The sequence below is a fragment of the Rhamphochromis sp. 'chilingali' genome (genome assembly GCF_963969265.1).
Source record: "Rhamphochromis sp. 'chilingali' genome assembly, chromosome: 8".
Lineage (NCBI taxonomy): Eukaryota > Metazoa > Chordata > Actinopteri > Cichliformes > Cichlidae > Rhamphochromis > Rhamphochromis sp. 'chilingali'.
In genome coordinates, this window is record NC_137935.1 from 24,847,883 (window position 1) to 24,865,928 (window position 18,046).

At 38.9% G+C, this 18,046-nt stretch overlaps 1 protein-coding gene across 3 annotated transcripts in view; it reads left to right on the top strand.

Annotated features, from left to right (window-relative positions):
* Positions 1–18,046, top strand: part of gramd1bb (GRAM domain containing 1Bb) — a 115,701-nt gene that overhangs the window by 32,121 nt on the left and 65,534 nt on the right. The window contains exon 2 of one of the 3 annotated variants that reach the window (XM_080889968.1): positions 12,635–13,791. The exons of 1 other annotated variant lie outside the window; for it this stretch is intronic. In XM_080889968.1, coding sequence (XP_080746094.1) covers positions 13,385–13,791 — 407 coding nt within the window. In that variant the 5' untranslated portion in view covers positions 12,635–13,384. The remainder of the gene's footprint in view (positions 1–12,634; positions 13,792–18,046) is intronic. One more of the 3 variants, XM_080889969.1, reaches the window with a different exon arrangement.

An 18,046-nucleotide genomic window follows, 5' to 3' on the forward strand; every position in this document is an offset into this window, starting at 1 on the left:
GAAATCTTGCTCAGTTTGTGCATTTTTAGTCTGTGTTCATACAGGTTGCAGTACATCGTCGACTTTTCAATAGAGCTGGGTGATAGAACGATAACGATATGTATCGCGATATAACTTTTTCTCGATAGAAAAATTAAACTATCGCGATAGACCTCGCCGCTCTTGTCCTCTTAAAAAAAAAAAAAAAAAAAAAAAAAAAAGAACAGCCAATCCAAATTAAGTAGCGCAGAGCCGAACCAATCACAGCCGCAGCGTCACGTCACGTGACTTGTTACGTACAGCACAAGTGCCAAGCCGCACGTGTGTTTGTTTGGGAAGCAGCCAGCCACCGTACCGCCCGGGTAATGGAGGAAATGAGTGTGCCGACTAGAAAAATCAACCGAGCGTGACCGAAGAGAAAACAGATGATGGTTCCAATGCCGGAGAGATTGTCGAACGGAAGAGCCATAGAAGTTCTGTAGTGTGAAGGTATTTCGGCTATTTCAAGTCTGACAAAAAACAGAGTCGCGTGCACTGTAAATTGTGCCAAAAGCAAGTCTGGAAATACAATAAACTGGTGCATGCGCTACGTCCACACGTACCCGGGTATTTTTGAAAACGCAGATTTTTCTATGCGTTTGCACCTTTCGTCCACACGTAAACGGCGTTTTTGGTCACTGAAAACGAAGATTTTTGAAAACTCTGTTTTTGCATTTACGTGTGGACTAGAAAAACGGAGAAAACACAGCATCAAAGGTGTGTGCATTCTTTGACGTCACATTGTGCGCCACGTTATTGTTTCGGTGAAATGAATTTCTACAATACTGTTACTGTTAATTCTACTCTCTGCAGTGTTTAAATGCTTACATATACACACAGTTACTGTCCCTCCACACATACGACTCGGTTCTGCTTCTACGCCCCAGCTTTGTTTACTTTTTCCCACCGAGGCTTCTAGACTTCTGATTGGCCAACATTTCGGCACGGTTAGGAATCTAGCTCCACCTGCTGCTTTGGCATGTTCACAGCAGCGTTTTCCTTCATTTCTGCCTTTATGTGTGGACGGGATTTTTTTTTTTAAAACGAAAACGGAAAATCTCCGTTTTCAAAAATACCCGTGTACGTGTGGACGTAGCCTCAGTCTCTGACTGGAAGCACTAATTCGTCATTCGGCTTTTGTCAGACTAAAGTAACTGTTAAAACTGTTTGAAAAGCTAAGCTATACAACAAGGAGAGATTGAGAATTTCCTTTTAGTTCTCAGTTTATTTGATATTGACAAAAGTTAGTCAATTTTGTCTGTTCTTCTGTAAAACAAACTAAGATTTATTTTTAGAATTAATATTTTGTTTCTAAGTGGAATTGGCAATTTAGTCGTCTGTTTCGTTTGTTCTATTTTGAAACTTAAACGCTTTAGTGGCTGCCTTTTGTGTAGTTTGCAATATTTGCCTTTATTTATCTGAAAAAGTCTCATGTTCCTCAAGTACATCTACCCTGTTGAACTTATTATGGGAAATAAATATTTAAATAAAAACAAGCTGCTGATTATTTCACATTTTACTTGTGAGCAACGGCACATTTAAATCTTACAAATATAGTTATTTGGCTTATATCGTGATATATATCGTTATCGCCTGAAATGAAAAAAACATATCGTGATATGAAAAAATCTTATATCGCCCAGCTCTACTTTTCAGCTACCAGCTCTCTGATGCACGGTGTTGCTCTGTGCTCGCTTTGTTTTAATTGGTCATTTTCAACTCAGGACTGGATCCTAGTCTTGCTACTTCATTGTATACTAAATGAGTATTACACCTAAAGCAGATCATCGTGGTGTTCTTATTTTTTCCTTTGCATTCTAAAATTTTATTAATGATTTGATTTACACTTAAAACCTTTTAATGTTGGTCAAGTTTAGAATTGTTATTTGTTTCCTAACTGATCAAATGGTTTCAGTGACTTGCTTGGGATGAAAATTAATCCTAAAAAATATGCCAAAATATGTGTGTGTTGGAGAACACCTGAGCTATTAATATAAGATAAGATAAGATAAGATAACCTTTATTAGTCCCACACGTGGGAAATTTGTTTTGTCACAGCAGGAAGTGGAATATCCAGGAATATCCAGGAATATCCAGGGCCTTAAAAATTCCTTCAAATGAATTAGCGTCATTAGGTGACACATTCACATATAATCAGGTTACTTTCCTAAACAACAGATGCACAAAAAGAGCGAATGTGTACAGAAATAAAGGTTTGATTATTAACATGTCACTAGATTATGCAAACTAAGTGTCATTTAGTGTGATGCTGAACAAAGGGACAACCTCCAGACTCCTCTTTCATGTCTTCTGTTGGAGTTTTCTGTAGGTATCCGATCAGCCTTTGTCACAAACACATGATACATATAAGCATGATCAGATTCTAATCATTCTTTTCTTTGTTTTGCAAATATATTTCAGGCACATTCTTGTTTTTTAAACCTGGCTTAACAGCCCTGAACAGTTCTATACCCAGCTTGTTCTTAGTGAGGCCAATTTGAATGCATCTCAACGTCTCATGTCTACTGGTTTCCGACAGCCCTAGTTCTCTTCACTGTCTGTGGTTGTCAGGCCTGGGAAAATGCCTCTTACTCCACAGGAAATGACTCTCAGTCACAGTTTTCTTTACCTCATTGAGTTTTTTTCTGCATTCCTGCCATTTAAGTAGCTTCCACGGAGTATATTATATATAGTCCTATGGATGTGCATAAAGAAAGTTTGGCCTGCATTTTTTTATTTCATGTTGTTTTAATGGTTAGGGCGTTTTAAGTGTGCATTGTGTTAGGTGTTGAACTGACTGAGCTAGAGGTTATGGGGGGTTTCCGTTGTGGAAAATATCTAAGTTTCTTGCACTTGCCTTTTCCTGTTGCACACTGCATGTGGTTTTGGCATAACCTTCTGTGGTACTGACATAACGTTTTTCTTCTTGTGAACAACAAAATGCCCCCCCAAAAAATTGTAGTGTTCTTACTTTGTTTGAAAGCTCGTGATTATAAGGTGATGTATCTGACCAGAAGAAGTAAATGATAGCATTTACCTGTGTTTGAGATAACTAGGAAATTTCTTACTCAGAAACCATCAACCAAATATAATAACATTTTAAACAGTCTGACTCCACCAAGGTATAGAATCTCTGGGGTATAGAGAATCATGTTATTCTATTGGTACCGACTACTAAATATTTGCTATCATCACATTCCTGGTTGATGCTTAAAGACATGGAGAATGGCCAAACTGGATTAAGCTGATAGGGAGGCAACCAAATAACGTAAAACCAAGGTATGCAAGAGCCTCTCTGAATGCACAACAGGCGACCGTGGCTCAGGGGGTTGGGAATCGCATCTGTAACCGGAAGGTCGCTGGTTCGATCCCTGGGCTCTCTGTCCTGGTCGTTGTGTCCGTGGGCAAGACACTTTACCCTACTTGCCTACAACAGAGGGGCCGATGGCACGATATGGCAGCCTCGCCTCTGTCAGTCTGCCCCAGGGCAGCTGTGGCTACAACTGTAGCTTGCCTCCATCAGTGTGTGAATGTGAGAGTGAATGAATAGTGGCATTGTAAAGCGCTTTGGGTGCCTTGAAAAGCGCTATATAAATCCAATCCATTATTATTATTATTATTATTATTATTATTACAACATGTCAATTTTTGAAACGGACGACTATACCAGCAGAGGGTCACGCTAGGTACCACTCCTAAGAACAGAAAAGAGAGGCTACATGGGTTGCATGGGCTCACCAAAATTGGACTATAGAACATGGCTATTCAATTACAATCCATTTAGAGAACATGTCCTCACGTAAAAGCCTGAAATATCATTAGGTGACATATCATAAAGCCTAATAGTTGTATCAGTGGCTGCATGTAGTTAAAGAAAGAACGTTCTGTTCAATAGTTTTCCAACAATGCATATTATATATTTTTTACTATAAGATGCAGGGTTCACCAGAAAATTATATGGTACAAGGTTTTAACATAATGAGCGCTGTGAAATTTTTAACTTCATATATCAAATACTTTTCGATATATTCTTTTGAAAAAAAGAACCATCATCCCACTTTGGCACCATGTTTTTTTTTTAATCTGAAATTGAAATCTGAAGCAATGTTTTAACATGAATATCTAAAACTATCCATCCATCCATTCGCTTCCGCTTATCCTTTTCAGGGTCGCGGGGGGCGCTGTTGCCTATCCCAGCTGTCATAGGGCGAGAGGCAGGGTACACCCTGGACAGGTCGCCAGTCTGTCGCAGGGCTTACACACAGGGACAGACAACCATTTGCTCTCACATTCACACCTATGGGCAATTTGGATTAATCAGTTAACCTATCCCCACAAACTAGATGTCTTTGGACGGTGGGAGGAAGCCGGAGTAAAACCACGCAAACACGGGGAGAAAATGCAAACTCCACACAGAAAGACCCCGCCCTGATGGTGGAATTGAACTCAGGACCTTCTTGCTGTGTGGCAACAGTGCTAAACACCGTGCTGCCCATCTCTCTCTAAAAAAATTAAAGATAAAAACCTAAACTTTTCACTGGTCTTTGAAAATGAGTCATAATCTGTCATCTGCGACAGATACAGCGTATTGGTTAGCTAGAATATTTTTCTTAAAAGTCCACCGCTGCTCCAGAATAGCCTCTGGATCTTGAGCTGGACTGTGGCCTGTCTGTTGGTGACCTGGGCAATAGGAGATTTGAAAAATGTCGCTAAAGCTAATGATTCTCAATTCTTTCTGCTGCAACATTCAAATTGTACAGTTAAAAGTAAAGTTTGGCATGACCACATGAAAGTATCCATGTTTTTGAACCATTCCTTCTGTTATGGGCCCCGTACTACAAACTGATTATTGTTTAGATGCCACCTGACCATACCTATCGCTTTATAACCACATCTTCTGATGGCTTCTTCCAGCAGGATGCCATGTAACAAGTCAGCAGATTTCAAACTGGTTTCTTGTACATGACAATGACTTCACTGTACTCAGACGACCTCCACAATCACCAGATCGCAATTTGCAAGGGAAATTTGCATCATGGATGTGAGTCCATCAAATCTGTGCCATCTGTGTGATGCTGTCATGGCAATATGTACCAAAATCTCTAATGAGAGCTTCCGGGTCCTGGTTGAATCGATGCCTTGAAGAATTAAGGCAGTTCTGAAGGGAAAAGGGAGTCAAACCTAATACCAGCAAGGCGAACAGGAAAAAGAGCAGGTCCATTGAGTGTATATTTTATTTTAGTTACAAATGTGAGTCACAGCATATCTAGGTTAGAATAAAATATGTCTGGTTGTTCACCTGAATCTCTCTTAATTTCCTTTAAGTGTAGGTTTGACTCACAATCAGTTCCACAGAACAGCTGTGCTTGTTTCCATAGTCTAACGAGGTTATTTTTAGATGGCACAGTATCTAAATAAGTGATGAAAGCTGGTGTTTTGATCAGTACAGCAAGTCTTCCAAGAGAAGGAGTCAGCCCTTTTCATGAAGTAAAATATGGGACATGGGATTGCTTGCTAGCTCAGATTAAGAAGGATGCACTTTGGGAAGCTGCATGGTAAAGCTTGTACATGTCTCAGGGTGGTCTTTTAACAAGACCTTTAGCTTAGCACTTGTACATGTACCTTTTTTTTTTTTTATTCCTGAAAAAAAAAATGCATTCATTTTTAACGTGTTTCTAAAATAAATCTGGTGAACCGATAAAGAGAGACGGAGCGAGAGAGACCACTGAACATGTCGTTTGCAGTACAATGTGTTCCTTCTTTAAAGTCAGCGTGCTGTACTGGAGCACTTCTGAGATTTGTACGGTAGTTTAGTGCAGCAAAAGGAAAAGGTAAGATGAGGTTAATTTTCTATTACATAAACTGTTTTCTAATCCTATTAGCTCCACTCAAGATGTACTGTAACACTTGCCTGTCACCCAACTAGATCCAGTGTTATAAAGTTCTGCAACACTACTGAGTTTCCCAAAGGCATATAGCTGCTCAAAGATACAGTTTGGTATGAGCAATAGGTTGTTTAGTAGGGAAAAGACATCATGCCTGCAGAAAGACATTGGCAGAGCCAGTGGATAAATATTTTATGTGAAAATATTTTTTCCCCATTTTTGTTCAGTGTCTTTGACATTTTGTTGTTGTTGCTATGATTCCACCAGTCAAATTTAACTCAGTTTCTTCTTCTTCTTTTTTTTTCCAGCGTGTTTTCTTTTTAAATTAATTTTTCTAATGTGTCGAAAGACCATAAATACCTTAAAATGCACCATAATATGTACTTAACATGATGACTAGTAATTTGGTTGGAGGAGCACAACAGTATTCCAAAACTTTTCTGGTAGGTAGTTTAATTTTGAAACTTGAGTTTGTAGATGCACGTATGGAGAAACTTTTAGAGCCTGATTCCCACGCTTGTTATTGAAAAAAATAGAAAAGAAAATCTGTTATTGCCATATGCTCCTACCACCCACACTGAAATATCCACTTTAAAAGTGTAATCCACCATCCATACCATGGTTATTACACGTAGTATTACTTACCAAAACACCATGGATCTCCCAGTCCTGTATGCTGCATATTTTATGCTCTTGTAAAGAATTAATTTGACTAATCAGAACACTTTATGTTGCATGTATTTTCATGAGTGTTTGTTAATTGGCATTAGCATGCCTCTGTAATCTGCCCACAGTCTTTGACATTGTGCTAACAGGGACAGAGTGCTAAGAATAGAGATGCAGAGAACAATAGAGTTGAACTTTGATGGTCAGTAATGACGCGTGAAAGGCAAGCAATCACATGGTTGTCCTGTCTTCTGTAGTCATTACAGTGATGGAAAACTGCGATCGCCTTCTCAGCTGTAACAGCAAAGCCGCTCTGTGGTAGGCCCATCTGTTGACTCCGCTAATGTCCACATGGCAAAGTGCACAAGGCACTGAGACACAAGATGGTTAGACCATTCGGGTCCTTCCTGCTGTGCACTCTGGATTTTAATATTATATTAGACAGGTGTGTCAACATGCTCTCCAGCTAGAGAGCAGTGTTTCTCACATGCATAACTATAATGAAAACTATTAATCTGTTCATTTAACTACAGAACAACCAAAGCTAAGCGCTCAGTCATGCTAAAAATGACATCACCTGCTCACGTGTGAGTCGAGCAGTGTCAGAGTACAACCCGAGTTTGCTAGAATGTGTGAAATTGTAATGAGACACGTTGTCTTGCCATGATTAATTCATGATGTTTCCCCACTTCCATGCTCAGCCTCTAGGTCATTGTGTGTATGTGTGTGAATGTATAGTAAAGAGTAGCAGCACCTTTAACTTTAAATAGTGAGCAAATTTTTTACACAGGGTTCCTGCAAAAGCTCATCTTCATGACTGTGCACATGTGCAACAAGAGTAAACAATAGGGTAGCTTTCATACTGTAAGAATTTCCTAAAAGCCTTTATTTCACTCGACTACAAAACAGTGCTGCCATTCTGCACTGATCTTTGAACAATAAAGTGGCTTTAAGCTGAATATTTGATATAATCTTACATGACAAATTGCAAGGAAGCATGTTGAATTTGCAGCTTTTATCTGAATATTCTTCGTCTTCTTCTTTGAGCTACTGCCTTTAGGGGTTGCCACAGTGCCTCATGCATCTCATCCTGTCCCCAGCATCCTCCTCTCTCACCCCAACTCTCTGCGTGTCTTCCTTCCCTACATGAATCGTCTCTGTGGTCTTCCTCTTTTCCTCCTGCCTGGCAACATATTATCCAATATATCCACTATCCTTTCTACTGTGCTCCAAACCATCTCAGCCTCACTTTCCTCACATTGTTTCCAGACCTCTCAGTCTGAGCTGTCCCTCTGATGTTCTCATTTCTAACCCTGTCCATCTTGATCACTACCAATGAAAATGTTAACTCTGTCACCTCCAGCTGTGCCTCCTGTGTTTTTGCCACCATCTCTAAACTGTCATCATAGCAGGTCTTACTACTAGGGCAGGGCAATATGGCCAAAAATATTTATCACAATATATATTTAAAAATTTGTGATAACGATATAATTGACGTAGGACAAAATACTTTACAATTCCACAACTTTATTAGTGCAAAAAACTCATTCAATGTATTTTCACTTAAAGAAGCAGCTGTTTGTTTTTTTTATGTGCATTAAAGTTATATAAAAATTTAACAGTGCAAATCCAAATTCTTTGCTGACAGTTTAACCAAAAGGCATTTCCAGTGGAAATTGGCCGACATATCCTGAGCATAACCATATAATATCCACAAAACTTAAAAAGAGATTATACACACACAATACCATAATATTATGTTGAAGTACAGTACGTACCACTCCGTGAGGCTCCTGACTACGGTAGCCGTAATGCTCCCACAATCCATCAAGCGGTGCGGCTTCGTAGCTTAGCAAAGTCGTACTAAAACATTTTTTGACAGATTTTTGAGCGGCATGTACCACATAAAATCAGTTCGGTAAAGTAAACTAAGTAGATCTCATGCTCCTAGGGCTGTTCGATATAACGATATATATCGGATGACAATATAAAAACGTCAATCGTTTCATTTTACGCTATCGTTTGTTTCGTGGTGTCGCAAAATAAACTGTTTACGGCAATATTTTTTCATCATTTTGATGGTCACTGTAGTGGCTATATTAATTTCTTAAAGTTCTCTCTTTCTCTTATATTATAGTGTGCACACTACAGACGGACAAGCGCCTGTTTTTATGCGTTGTGGTTAGCAACAACGACGGTAAAACCATCGCATGTCCGCTTGTTTATCTTTCACATAAACCTTTCACAATTAAAGCTCAAGATCCTGTTGAGACTTTTCAAAATAAACAATCACGTGAAAGATGCAGGGTATTTACGGATGAGAAGCAAAAAAGGTGCTAAAAAATAAACCTTAGACTCAAACGTTAGAATAGGCTTTTCCCCGCAGCACGCCGTGTAATAAATACTCACAAAGAAACGGCGGCCGTTACAACTTATGTCTAAAAATGTATAGATTCATGCATCGGTTAAAACACTCGACTCCAGGTCCACGACTCCCACCTGGAAACACTTCCCGCAAGTCGAGCTGCCCAAGATTCACAGAATTTACAGAAAATGTTACATTTTTGTGATTTATATCGTTATTTACAGATGAGATTTTGGTCATATCGCACAGCCCTAAATCCTCCCATGCTTCTTTCAGCTCCATATCGTTGGTTCTGTAGTGTACCATGTCTTCAGCAATGTTTTGATGGTTACCAATGATGGTGAATCTTCAGTGGTGGTGCTTGTTGGCATCAGTGGTTCCTTTATTTTCTTTTGATTTAGTCATGCAGATGAGCCAGTTGATGCAGAGGGTTGGAAGTGTAGGCAGCTAAAAAAAAGGTGTGAGTGGTTTACATCCTGTTTTTTTTTTTTTTTTTTTTTTTTTTTTTTTTAAATACCGCTGAATGTAGTTGTGAACAAGCTTATATTTGCATCCTGTTAAAAAAACCAACCCATTATTAGACCTGGCCTATTTTCTGCATTGCCAATGAGGTTCTAACCACACAGTTGAAGTGTTATGTGTAGTCATACTATCATAGCGCAGTTGATTTCTTAAAAACACGCATGGATAAAAGCCAACTTTGTCCTACTTACGATACCCTGGAGATCTGCTGTTAAAGGTTCAATTTTAGGATACAAGGTATGAATTAATTTTATCCGTTTGGCTGCCGCTTTAACACGCTGCAAGAAACCTTGGAGGATTTTTTTTCTCTTGACTTTACAGTATGTTTTGTAATGCTGGAGTGCAGCCGGCAAATCCCACTTCTATTATGACTCCTGGATCATCTTTAAGATCAGGCCTTTTCTGACTTAAGAGTGGGATTTTCATGTTCTCACTTTCTCTGGGCAAACTTATTGCATGGTTATATTCCTCTCTTATACTTCTAAATCTGTAAGAGCTTCTACAGAAAACAGGGCTTCTAGTCAATGAGATCGTTGACTCTGGATGATCCTGTCTTCGATATTTAATCTTGACACCTTATGAAGTTTATACATTTTTAAAGTGCTTTATTATTGACTGGCTTTAACTGTTTAATTATTACATGATTAGTTTTCGTAGGAATATTAGAAACAGCAGTAGTAATGTTATTCAGTCTCTTTCTGCAAACATGATGTGCACTGTCTTTACCATAGCAGGCATATAAACTACCAGTCTCTGTTTGTTTCTCACCTCATAGATCCCAACTGAGAAAGCCATATGTGCACAACAACCATGCTAGTATTTTTAATGGTGTGGGCTATGAGAAAGCACAGATGGTTATTTTCACTATTCACTCTGCTATCTTGTCAGTAGCAGTCTCGCTCACAACTCATCAAATACAGCACATGGTAAGGATGCCATGGCATCACATTTTAAAGCACTTGTTTCTGCTTAAGCCTAATTAAACCTTGAGCCTTGAGATTGTAACTGAGCATTTTTTGTTTATGCCATTGTCACACCTTCTGTCGCATTGTCACGTCACAGAATGGGAAACCTTTCCAATCTCCAGCAGGCTTATCACTGTGATACCCAAGAAAAGTTTGCCTTCTAATGTTAGAAAGTCTACGAATAAAATTCGGCAAAAGTTGGGACCATGCGCAAAAAGTAAAGAAAGCGCAGTGAGTTGCAAATTTCATAAACCATTATTTTATTCGAAATAGAACAAAAGGAAAGGACAGCATTCCTCCACCAAAAGTCCAGAAACTGGTCTCCTCAGTTACAAACTGTTAAAAGAGGAGGGGATGCTTATCGACTGGTAAAAATAGCCTTGTCCCAACTTTTTCGAGATGTGTTGCTGCCATCAAATTTAGTCTGAGCTAATATTTTCTTAAACTAGTATGGTTTTTCAGTTCATGTATTTCATATGTTTGTTTGTTTTTGTTTTTTTATCTTCCACTCTGAATAAAATTAGTAAAATAAGTAAAATTCTATAAAGTAAACTAGTAAGCAGTGTTGGGTGTAATGCGTTACTAAGTAACACGTTACTGTAATTAAATTACTTTTCCACTGAAAAAGTAGAGTAACTAATTACTGTTCATTTTTAGGTATTTTAATTACAGTTATTTACAATGTACTTGTGTTACATTGTAAAATAATTAAACTCGCTGAATATCATTATATAATTTCAATAATTTTTCTTCTAAACGTAGAAGTAAACTCTGCCGCTTTAACATCATTGTAGTGCAGGTGCACGTCATTTCGCGCCAGTTTGCTGCATAGTTGTATTCTAAAGCGGAAGATGTCGGACTCGGCTGAAGCGAGTGGATGTTTTATGAAATGGACATATTCCCATCTCTTCACTTTTCTGAAACAAGCAGACAAGAACATTACAGTAATATGTAAGCTATATCCTGGGGAGAAAAAACTATCGGCTGCTGTTAATAGCACGAGTAATTTACTGAAGCGCCTGACACGAGAGCATAGACAAACACTTCTGAGTGATCCTTGTTCATCATCCATGGATAACACCGCGGCAACTCCTGCTAAGCAGACAAAACCTGATTTTACTTCAGCAGCACAGAAAGCGTCTGAAGGTGAGCTTAAAAAATGATTGTAGGCTACATTGTGGAAGAGATGCTACCGCTGCTTACTGTAGAGTCTCCGTCTTTAAAAAATGTATTTATTATTTAAAGAGTTTAATTTCTATTGTTTGCCCACTCAAGGTTTATAGGGATTTTAAGAAGTATTTAGTTAAATTACTTATTTAGTAATTAAGTTACTTTTCTGACACAGTAATTTTAAATACAATATTGACTAACTAATTAGTAATTAATTACTTTTTTAAAGTAACTTACCCAACACTGCTAGTAAGCTAGCATTGTCCTTCCCATTTAAACAAATATACTTAAATGTGACAGCAAAAGATTCTGAGCATTTCTTAATATTTTGGTGATTTGGGCATGAGCATGTGTTGATACTTGTATCTCATTTTCTCACACAGTACTGGCAACTTGCTCTGTGTTGATTTCTAACATGCCCCCATTTCACTTTTTGTCGTGTTTTTTTTTTTTTTTTTTTTTTTTTTTGCTTCACAGTTAGACATACAATAGTGACACGTGTGGTTTTGCTCTCATTCAAAAAAAACAAGACATCAAGGACCTGTCAGTAACGTTGCAGTTTCAAAATCACCTGCTGAAAGAATTGCCATCTTCAGAATTGTAAAGAAAGCTTCTCTGTTGAGTACATACCACATAAAACAGTTTGCAACCACTCAAATATCCTCTGTTTACAATGATAGTGATCCACAGAGGCCATCCATTACATGCGACTTTTTTTTTCCTTTCCTTTTTTTTGTGGACATTGGCAGAAGGTTTATAGTCTTGTATACATTTAACAAAGGCCTTGTGGTTTGACAGACTTAAGCTGGTGCATGGTGGTGGGTAGGTAGCGTATGTTGAGTAGAACAGTGTGCTGCCTGTCTCCTGTGATTGGTGTCCATGGTGTCTTCCTTTGTCTGTGTGGGTTCTTGTCCATTAAGCCCTGCCTCTTTTGATTATCTGCCTGTGTGGTTGTGTGTGCGTGTGTGACTGCTTAACTTGGCCATTATCATCCTCAGCCTTGCCTTTACCTTGCAGTCCTATCACTTCCCTTTAACCTGTAGGCATTAACTGTGTGGAGAGCACGGCACACTGGGGCACAAGACGGACTTCAGCCTGAAGCAACAGTGTCTTCCTGCAGCATCGCCAAAATGAGCACAAAGTGACGGCAAACAGCCTCCCAACCTCATACATCGGAATCGGCAATCAAGAGCTGACAGTGGTTGCCTTCCCTTTAGCATTAGCGGTAGCTAAAATAACAGCTCTCGGACAGTGGCATAGTAAATGTGTAGTTGGGTGTGTGTGTGTGTAACTTGGCCTCCCAGTCCCTAGGGAGAACCAGCAAAGGAGTTGTGTTACACTCCCTGACAGACCTTATACATGTTTCATCTGCTAGCCTCAGAACAGAAGCCCCCTTTGTTATCTAATCTAGCCCTCTTCTCTCCAGCCTGAGTTCACCGCCACAAGACTGCTCTTCTAAATCAGTCAGCTGGCCACTGAGCTACACAAACACCAACAGCTGAGGAGCAGCAAAAGGACTTGGTTAAGCCTTAGATATCTACTACCAGGATCTATATGCCAGTCTTATAATCCGTAGGCTAGCATGCAGAAAGGGCTTTAACATAAACAAGACCTGAAGGGGCTATGGGAGGTCTACCAAAGATTTTCAAGGATCTCAACTGTGCCTCACTTGTTCAGCCCTGAGCTTTTCTGCAATTCTTCAAGGCACAGAATTGCAAGACCTGTAATAATCTTAAGTTGTGTATCTTAAAAGAAGTGCTTTAGGGGAGTATTTAGAGAGCTAGGCAAAAATCATGACTGACACTCTTAGACCTCCTTCACTCCAGGTGAGTGTGCCAAAAGATGCTCCAGCATACTCCGATGGAGGAAACAATGCTGTGTCAGATGGCTCTGTGCGATCCAGCTCGTCAACACCAACCCTCCGTCGCAAACGCTTCAAAATGCGCCGCATGAAGAATGTGCCCAGTGAAAGGGAGATCGAAAGAGGGCGGCCGACCAACTGCCACCTTACAGCCAGATCCCGTTCCAGCTCCAAGGAGTACCTTCAGTTGCCTTCCATCGAAATCACACCATCAAGCGACGAAGATGCTCCTTCCTGGTCGAGGTGCTCCACACCAAGTGCATCTCCTCGCCGTAAGCGTTTCCTGTTGAGGAAGTGGCTGAAGGTCAGAGAAAAGAAGGAGCAAGGCAGTGAGAGCAGGTTTGTATGGGCCCTTTCTATTCACCTAAACCCCTCTTCTTCCCTAATACCTCCATGATGCTTCATAATTCCTGCTATCTGCACTAATGATGTATCTCCTACTTGAGAGTTCAGTTGTTGGCATGGTATTTTTCAATGACTGAACCTTTAGGTCTCTGTTTAGCTGAGTCTTATGTACTGATTGTGCTTGTCTTTCGTCCATATTTTGTTAGTTAATAAGTTAATAAATAAGTCAGATAGTTTATTTGTTAAGTGTTTTTCACAGGCAAACAGTCACAATAGGGCTGTATGCAGAAAGACTAAACTAAAAAAGAACATCAAGGGCCATAATAGCCATTAAAAAATACAAAATAAATTGCACAGATTGTTGCACCACATTAATGGAGTCACCAGAGTGTTGACCCCTGTCCACAGGTTACCCACATTAACAAGTTACATCTTCTTGCATGCAAGAGGCATACACAGTAAATGTTTTCAGTCATTTACTCATAGCTTAAAAGGTTGATCTGATTACACTATTGAAGACAGATCAAAAGGTTTAGATAATCAAAAGGTTTCCTCCTTTGAAAGTATGTGCGTGCAAAGTCTGGTATCTCAGATAAAATAATCAAGCGTGCAGCATGAGGAAAAGTCATAGTATTCTAAGTTGCAAATACAAATAATGTTGCAAATGCACTCAATTGTTCAGTCAGGCCTCTGAATGTTATTTGTAGCAGATAATCTAATTTTGCAAAGATAAACAAATGACTTAGCAAAAGAGACTAGTTAACTCGTTACTGATATCTAGAAAATACACTTTGGTGTCACAGAGGAAAAATAATGACAAAATTCTGATACTCTTTAAAAACAAATGATAATACTACTATTATACTACTACTACTAGTACTATAGTAATATTATAAACAACGTAACTAAGTATGTGTTTCTCTTAGGTATTGACGAAAAAATAAAGCCAATTAATTTTAATCTTGTCTGAGATGGTGCTATGCTTCAGGTAACATTGTGCCATATTTTTGTTGCTGCCACTCTCTGTCACTGTTCCTGTGTAGTGTGTGGCTGGTAGACCTTTCCTTTTTAATATCCATTTTTTAGACACAAACAATTGTTTTATCCAATTAATTTAACGTTATCTGTTAATGTTACAGACAAGCAGGGCTGATAATATTTGCTTCCACATTAATGTTACTGCTTTATTGTTCTCCATAGGCACTAGCTTAATAATAACAGATGGCTAATGTGGCTATAAGATAATTGCTAATAGTTAAACAGGAAACCTTAACATTTATGATTTATGGTAAGCGTTAAATGCCTTAGTGTTCCTGAAGTGGGAACAGTAATGACTTCATGGAATTCCTTATAAAGTGTTGTTCAGTGTTATAGATCAACTTCAGCTGCTGAACACCACCCAACATTGTTCTTTACTTTAAAATCCATCACAAACTAACCTGTTTATCCTGCACGAAACAGCAGTATTTTAATAATAACGGAGTCTGTTTTCCAGGACATTTCACAATATGAAAAAACATAGCTTCACATCATATACAGATCCAATACCTGATTTTAAAAAATTAGGACATTGTGCCAGATTTGCTCTGTGGGTGAGCAGGTGACCATATGCCACATGGCTGGAGTGCAGCAGGCTGGGTTTGAGTCTGACCCACGGCCCTTTGGATCATAACTTCCCCTTCTCCCTCTCTTCACTTTCCTGTCTGCCTTCATTCTTCCACTATCAAATAAAAGCAAAAAATGCACCTTTAATGCAGCTTTAAATTTCCAATTTATCAAATCCCACTGAGCAGTTCTTACTTTTTAGATATATACCTCTGTAGTTTCCCCTTCCATCTGTGAGTGCCATCATTGCTCTTCCTGAGAAACACAGCTTGCAGACACACTGTGTGACAAACTGCACACAAGCAATTTGCTTTTGCTGATATTTGTTGAGCAGTGGATACACAAATAAGATCTCTTGTAGTCATTCAGGTGTTATTGTTAAATAAAAATATCCCCAAAATGTGTTAAACCTAAAGTAACACCGCTGTTTTGAAAATTTAAAGAGTAGAAAATACAGATACTTGTATTAAAATGTAGAGAGCGAAAGTTAAGAGTTAAAGTAAGAAAAATAAATACTCAAGTAAAGTACAGATACCTGAAAATTCTAGCAAAGTACAGTAACAGTATTTGTACTTTGTTACGTCTCATCTCCTTCTCAAATTCCACAGAACTATATGCAATAGAATAATTTGGTAATGTGGTGACATTTAATAACCAAAAGGTCAAAGATTAACCTCTCACAATGGGTTCACCCGAAACCGCGGCTGATTGTGACCTACACCCGTTTTCACACCTTGGCTCGTGTAATTAGGTAGAGTATCATTATCAATAGGGGGTTAGTGATAGGGCTCCACCTGTCGCTCTGAAGCTTTCGAATGAGAGGTGAAACATCTTCAAGGAAACTTAAAGAAGTCTAGATGCTTTTCTTTCCAAGCTCCTTAGAGTACGATGACCTGGATGACTGAGAAGCTTCACAGACATATTTACTTTGGCATGTTAATGTTTTACTTTTTTTCACTGGTATTCACAGCTATAACTCAGAAAAAAAGAAGGCGAGATTGTGACTGTGTTTTAATGAGACACAGAACTGGTGGCATTTACCTTTAGTTATCAGTTAGACATCTTTATTGTCTTCACTGCTCATATAAGTCTGACCTGAATCTAAACTGTAACCTGTCTGGTTGGCCTAGGAATACAAATGCATTTTGGTTAGTCTAGTTGAAAAATAATATTTTCTCCTCCCAAACCATGACAAGCTAGAAGGAAAAGCTCTGATAATTTCTCTTCTCGTTGTTTTTTTTCTGTCTTTCTTGTTTTTTTCGGGGGCCACTTATCACTGCTAACAGCAGACAGGAATAGATTCATTCTTCCCTCCATAAATGTGCTATCTTTCTCTGAATTGAAGGCACTCTCCAGAGGTGCATAACTGCCGCAGCATCCTTGAGTGTGAAATACGGTCATTATCGAGCAGTTCTTGAGAAAATCTCTACTTCTTCCTGAAGGTGTAATGTGAACTTTCGTAAGAAGTGTTCCTCAGCTTAATAATGTACTGTGGCATAAAGCTGACATGGCTTCTCAGTGTGCTGCCTGGTACAACTGAATCTATTATGTAAAAGAAAAAAAAATACCATGGTTTAAAACTGTGTGAGAGTGACATAAATAATTCAGATGTTAATGTTTGTCGTTACTTAATTATTGCTGAAGCAGAGCAAGAAGTGCGTAAACGTCCGAGACAGTTTGTTCTGTTTCACAGTGTTCTCTCGCAGAGTTGATATTTAATATAACATTCGCTGTATCGAAACCTTTGTTATGACTGAAAGCTGTTTTCCCACATTCTTCTACTGAGTGGTCTCGCATGACGTCACATGCGCATTGCTCTACAGCTGTCCGCCATGTTGGATGTGAATCAACCACATGGTTGTTAGATACAAATGTGTATATCACGGATGGTTGACAGCAGTTCCCAGTAGTTTCTGGCCGTTGCTGGGTGAAAAGGGTTGCAAAGAAGTGGATGCACCAAAAACCTCCCAGTGAGTTTAGTTGCTTTGGTTGCTAGCAGATTCCCGTGGTTGCCTGTAGTTTTTCATGTTTGTCTGCAAATACTCACTCACTACTACTAGTTGGTAAATGAACTGGTTCTTATATCAGTAGCTTTTCGACTCTACCTACCTTATTCATCACATGATAGAGGCATCTGAGAGAAATTACAAATGCCACAAAATATCTTTTACATAATTTTTCTTTCTCATCAGTAAACCCTCATGCCTTACAAGTGGGGGATCTTTCTTCCCGGAGAAAACATTCCCATGAGCATACAAATTTTTTCACTCATGACTCATGAGTGCTTTGTATTAATTTGCAGTGACCCTTTCCTGTAAAGTGGCTCCAAATCATGCCAGTAAAATATCCCTAAAACTGTAAGTTCCTGGAACCTTCACTGTCGGAGTCGGTCATTCTGTTTTTTCCCTTAATTCATCATCAATCTGTAACATTCCCTGACTTTGACTCCATACTGTTAACATTCATATAAATATCTACTACAATATCTGATGGCTCACTACGAAAAACGTATGAATGAAATAAATTGTTATTGTGTTATTTTAGGCAGCTTTTGTTGGCATGCAGCTTGAACCACCACTGCGACCTCCAATTTCCAATGCAATTGGTTTTCCTCTTATTTTGGAGTCTTTTCATACAAACAAAC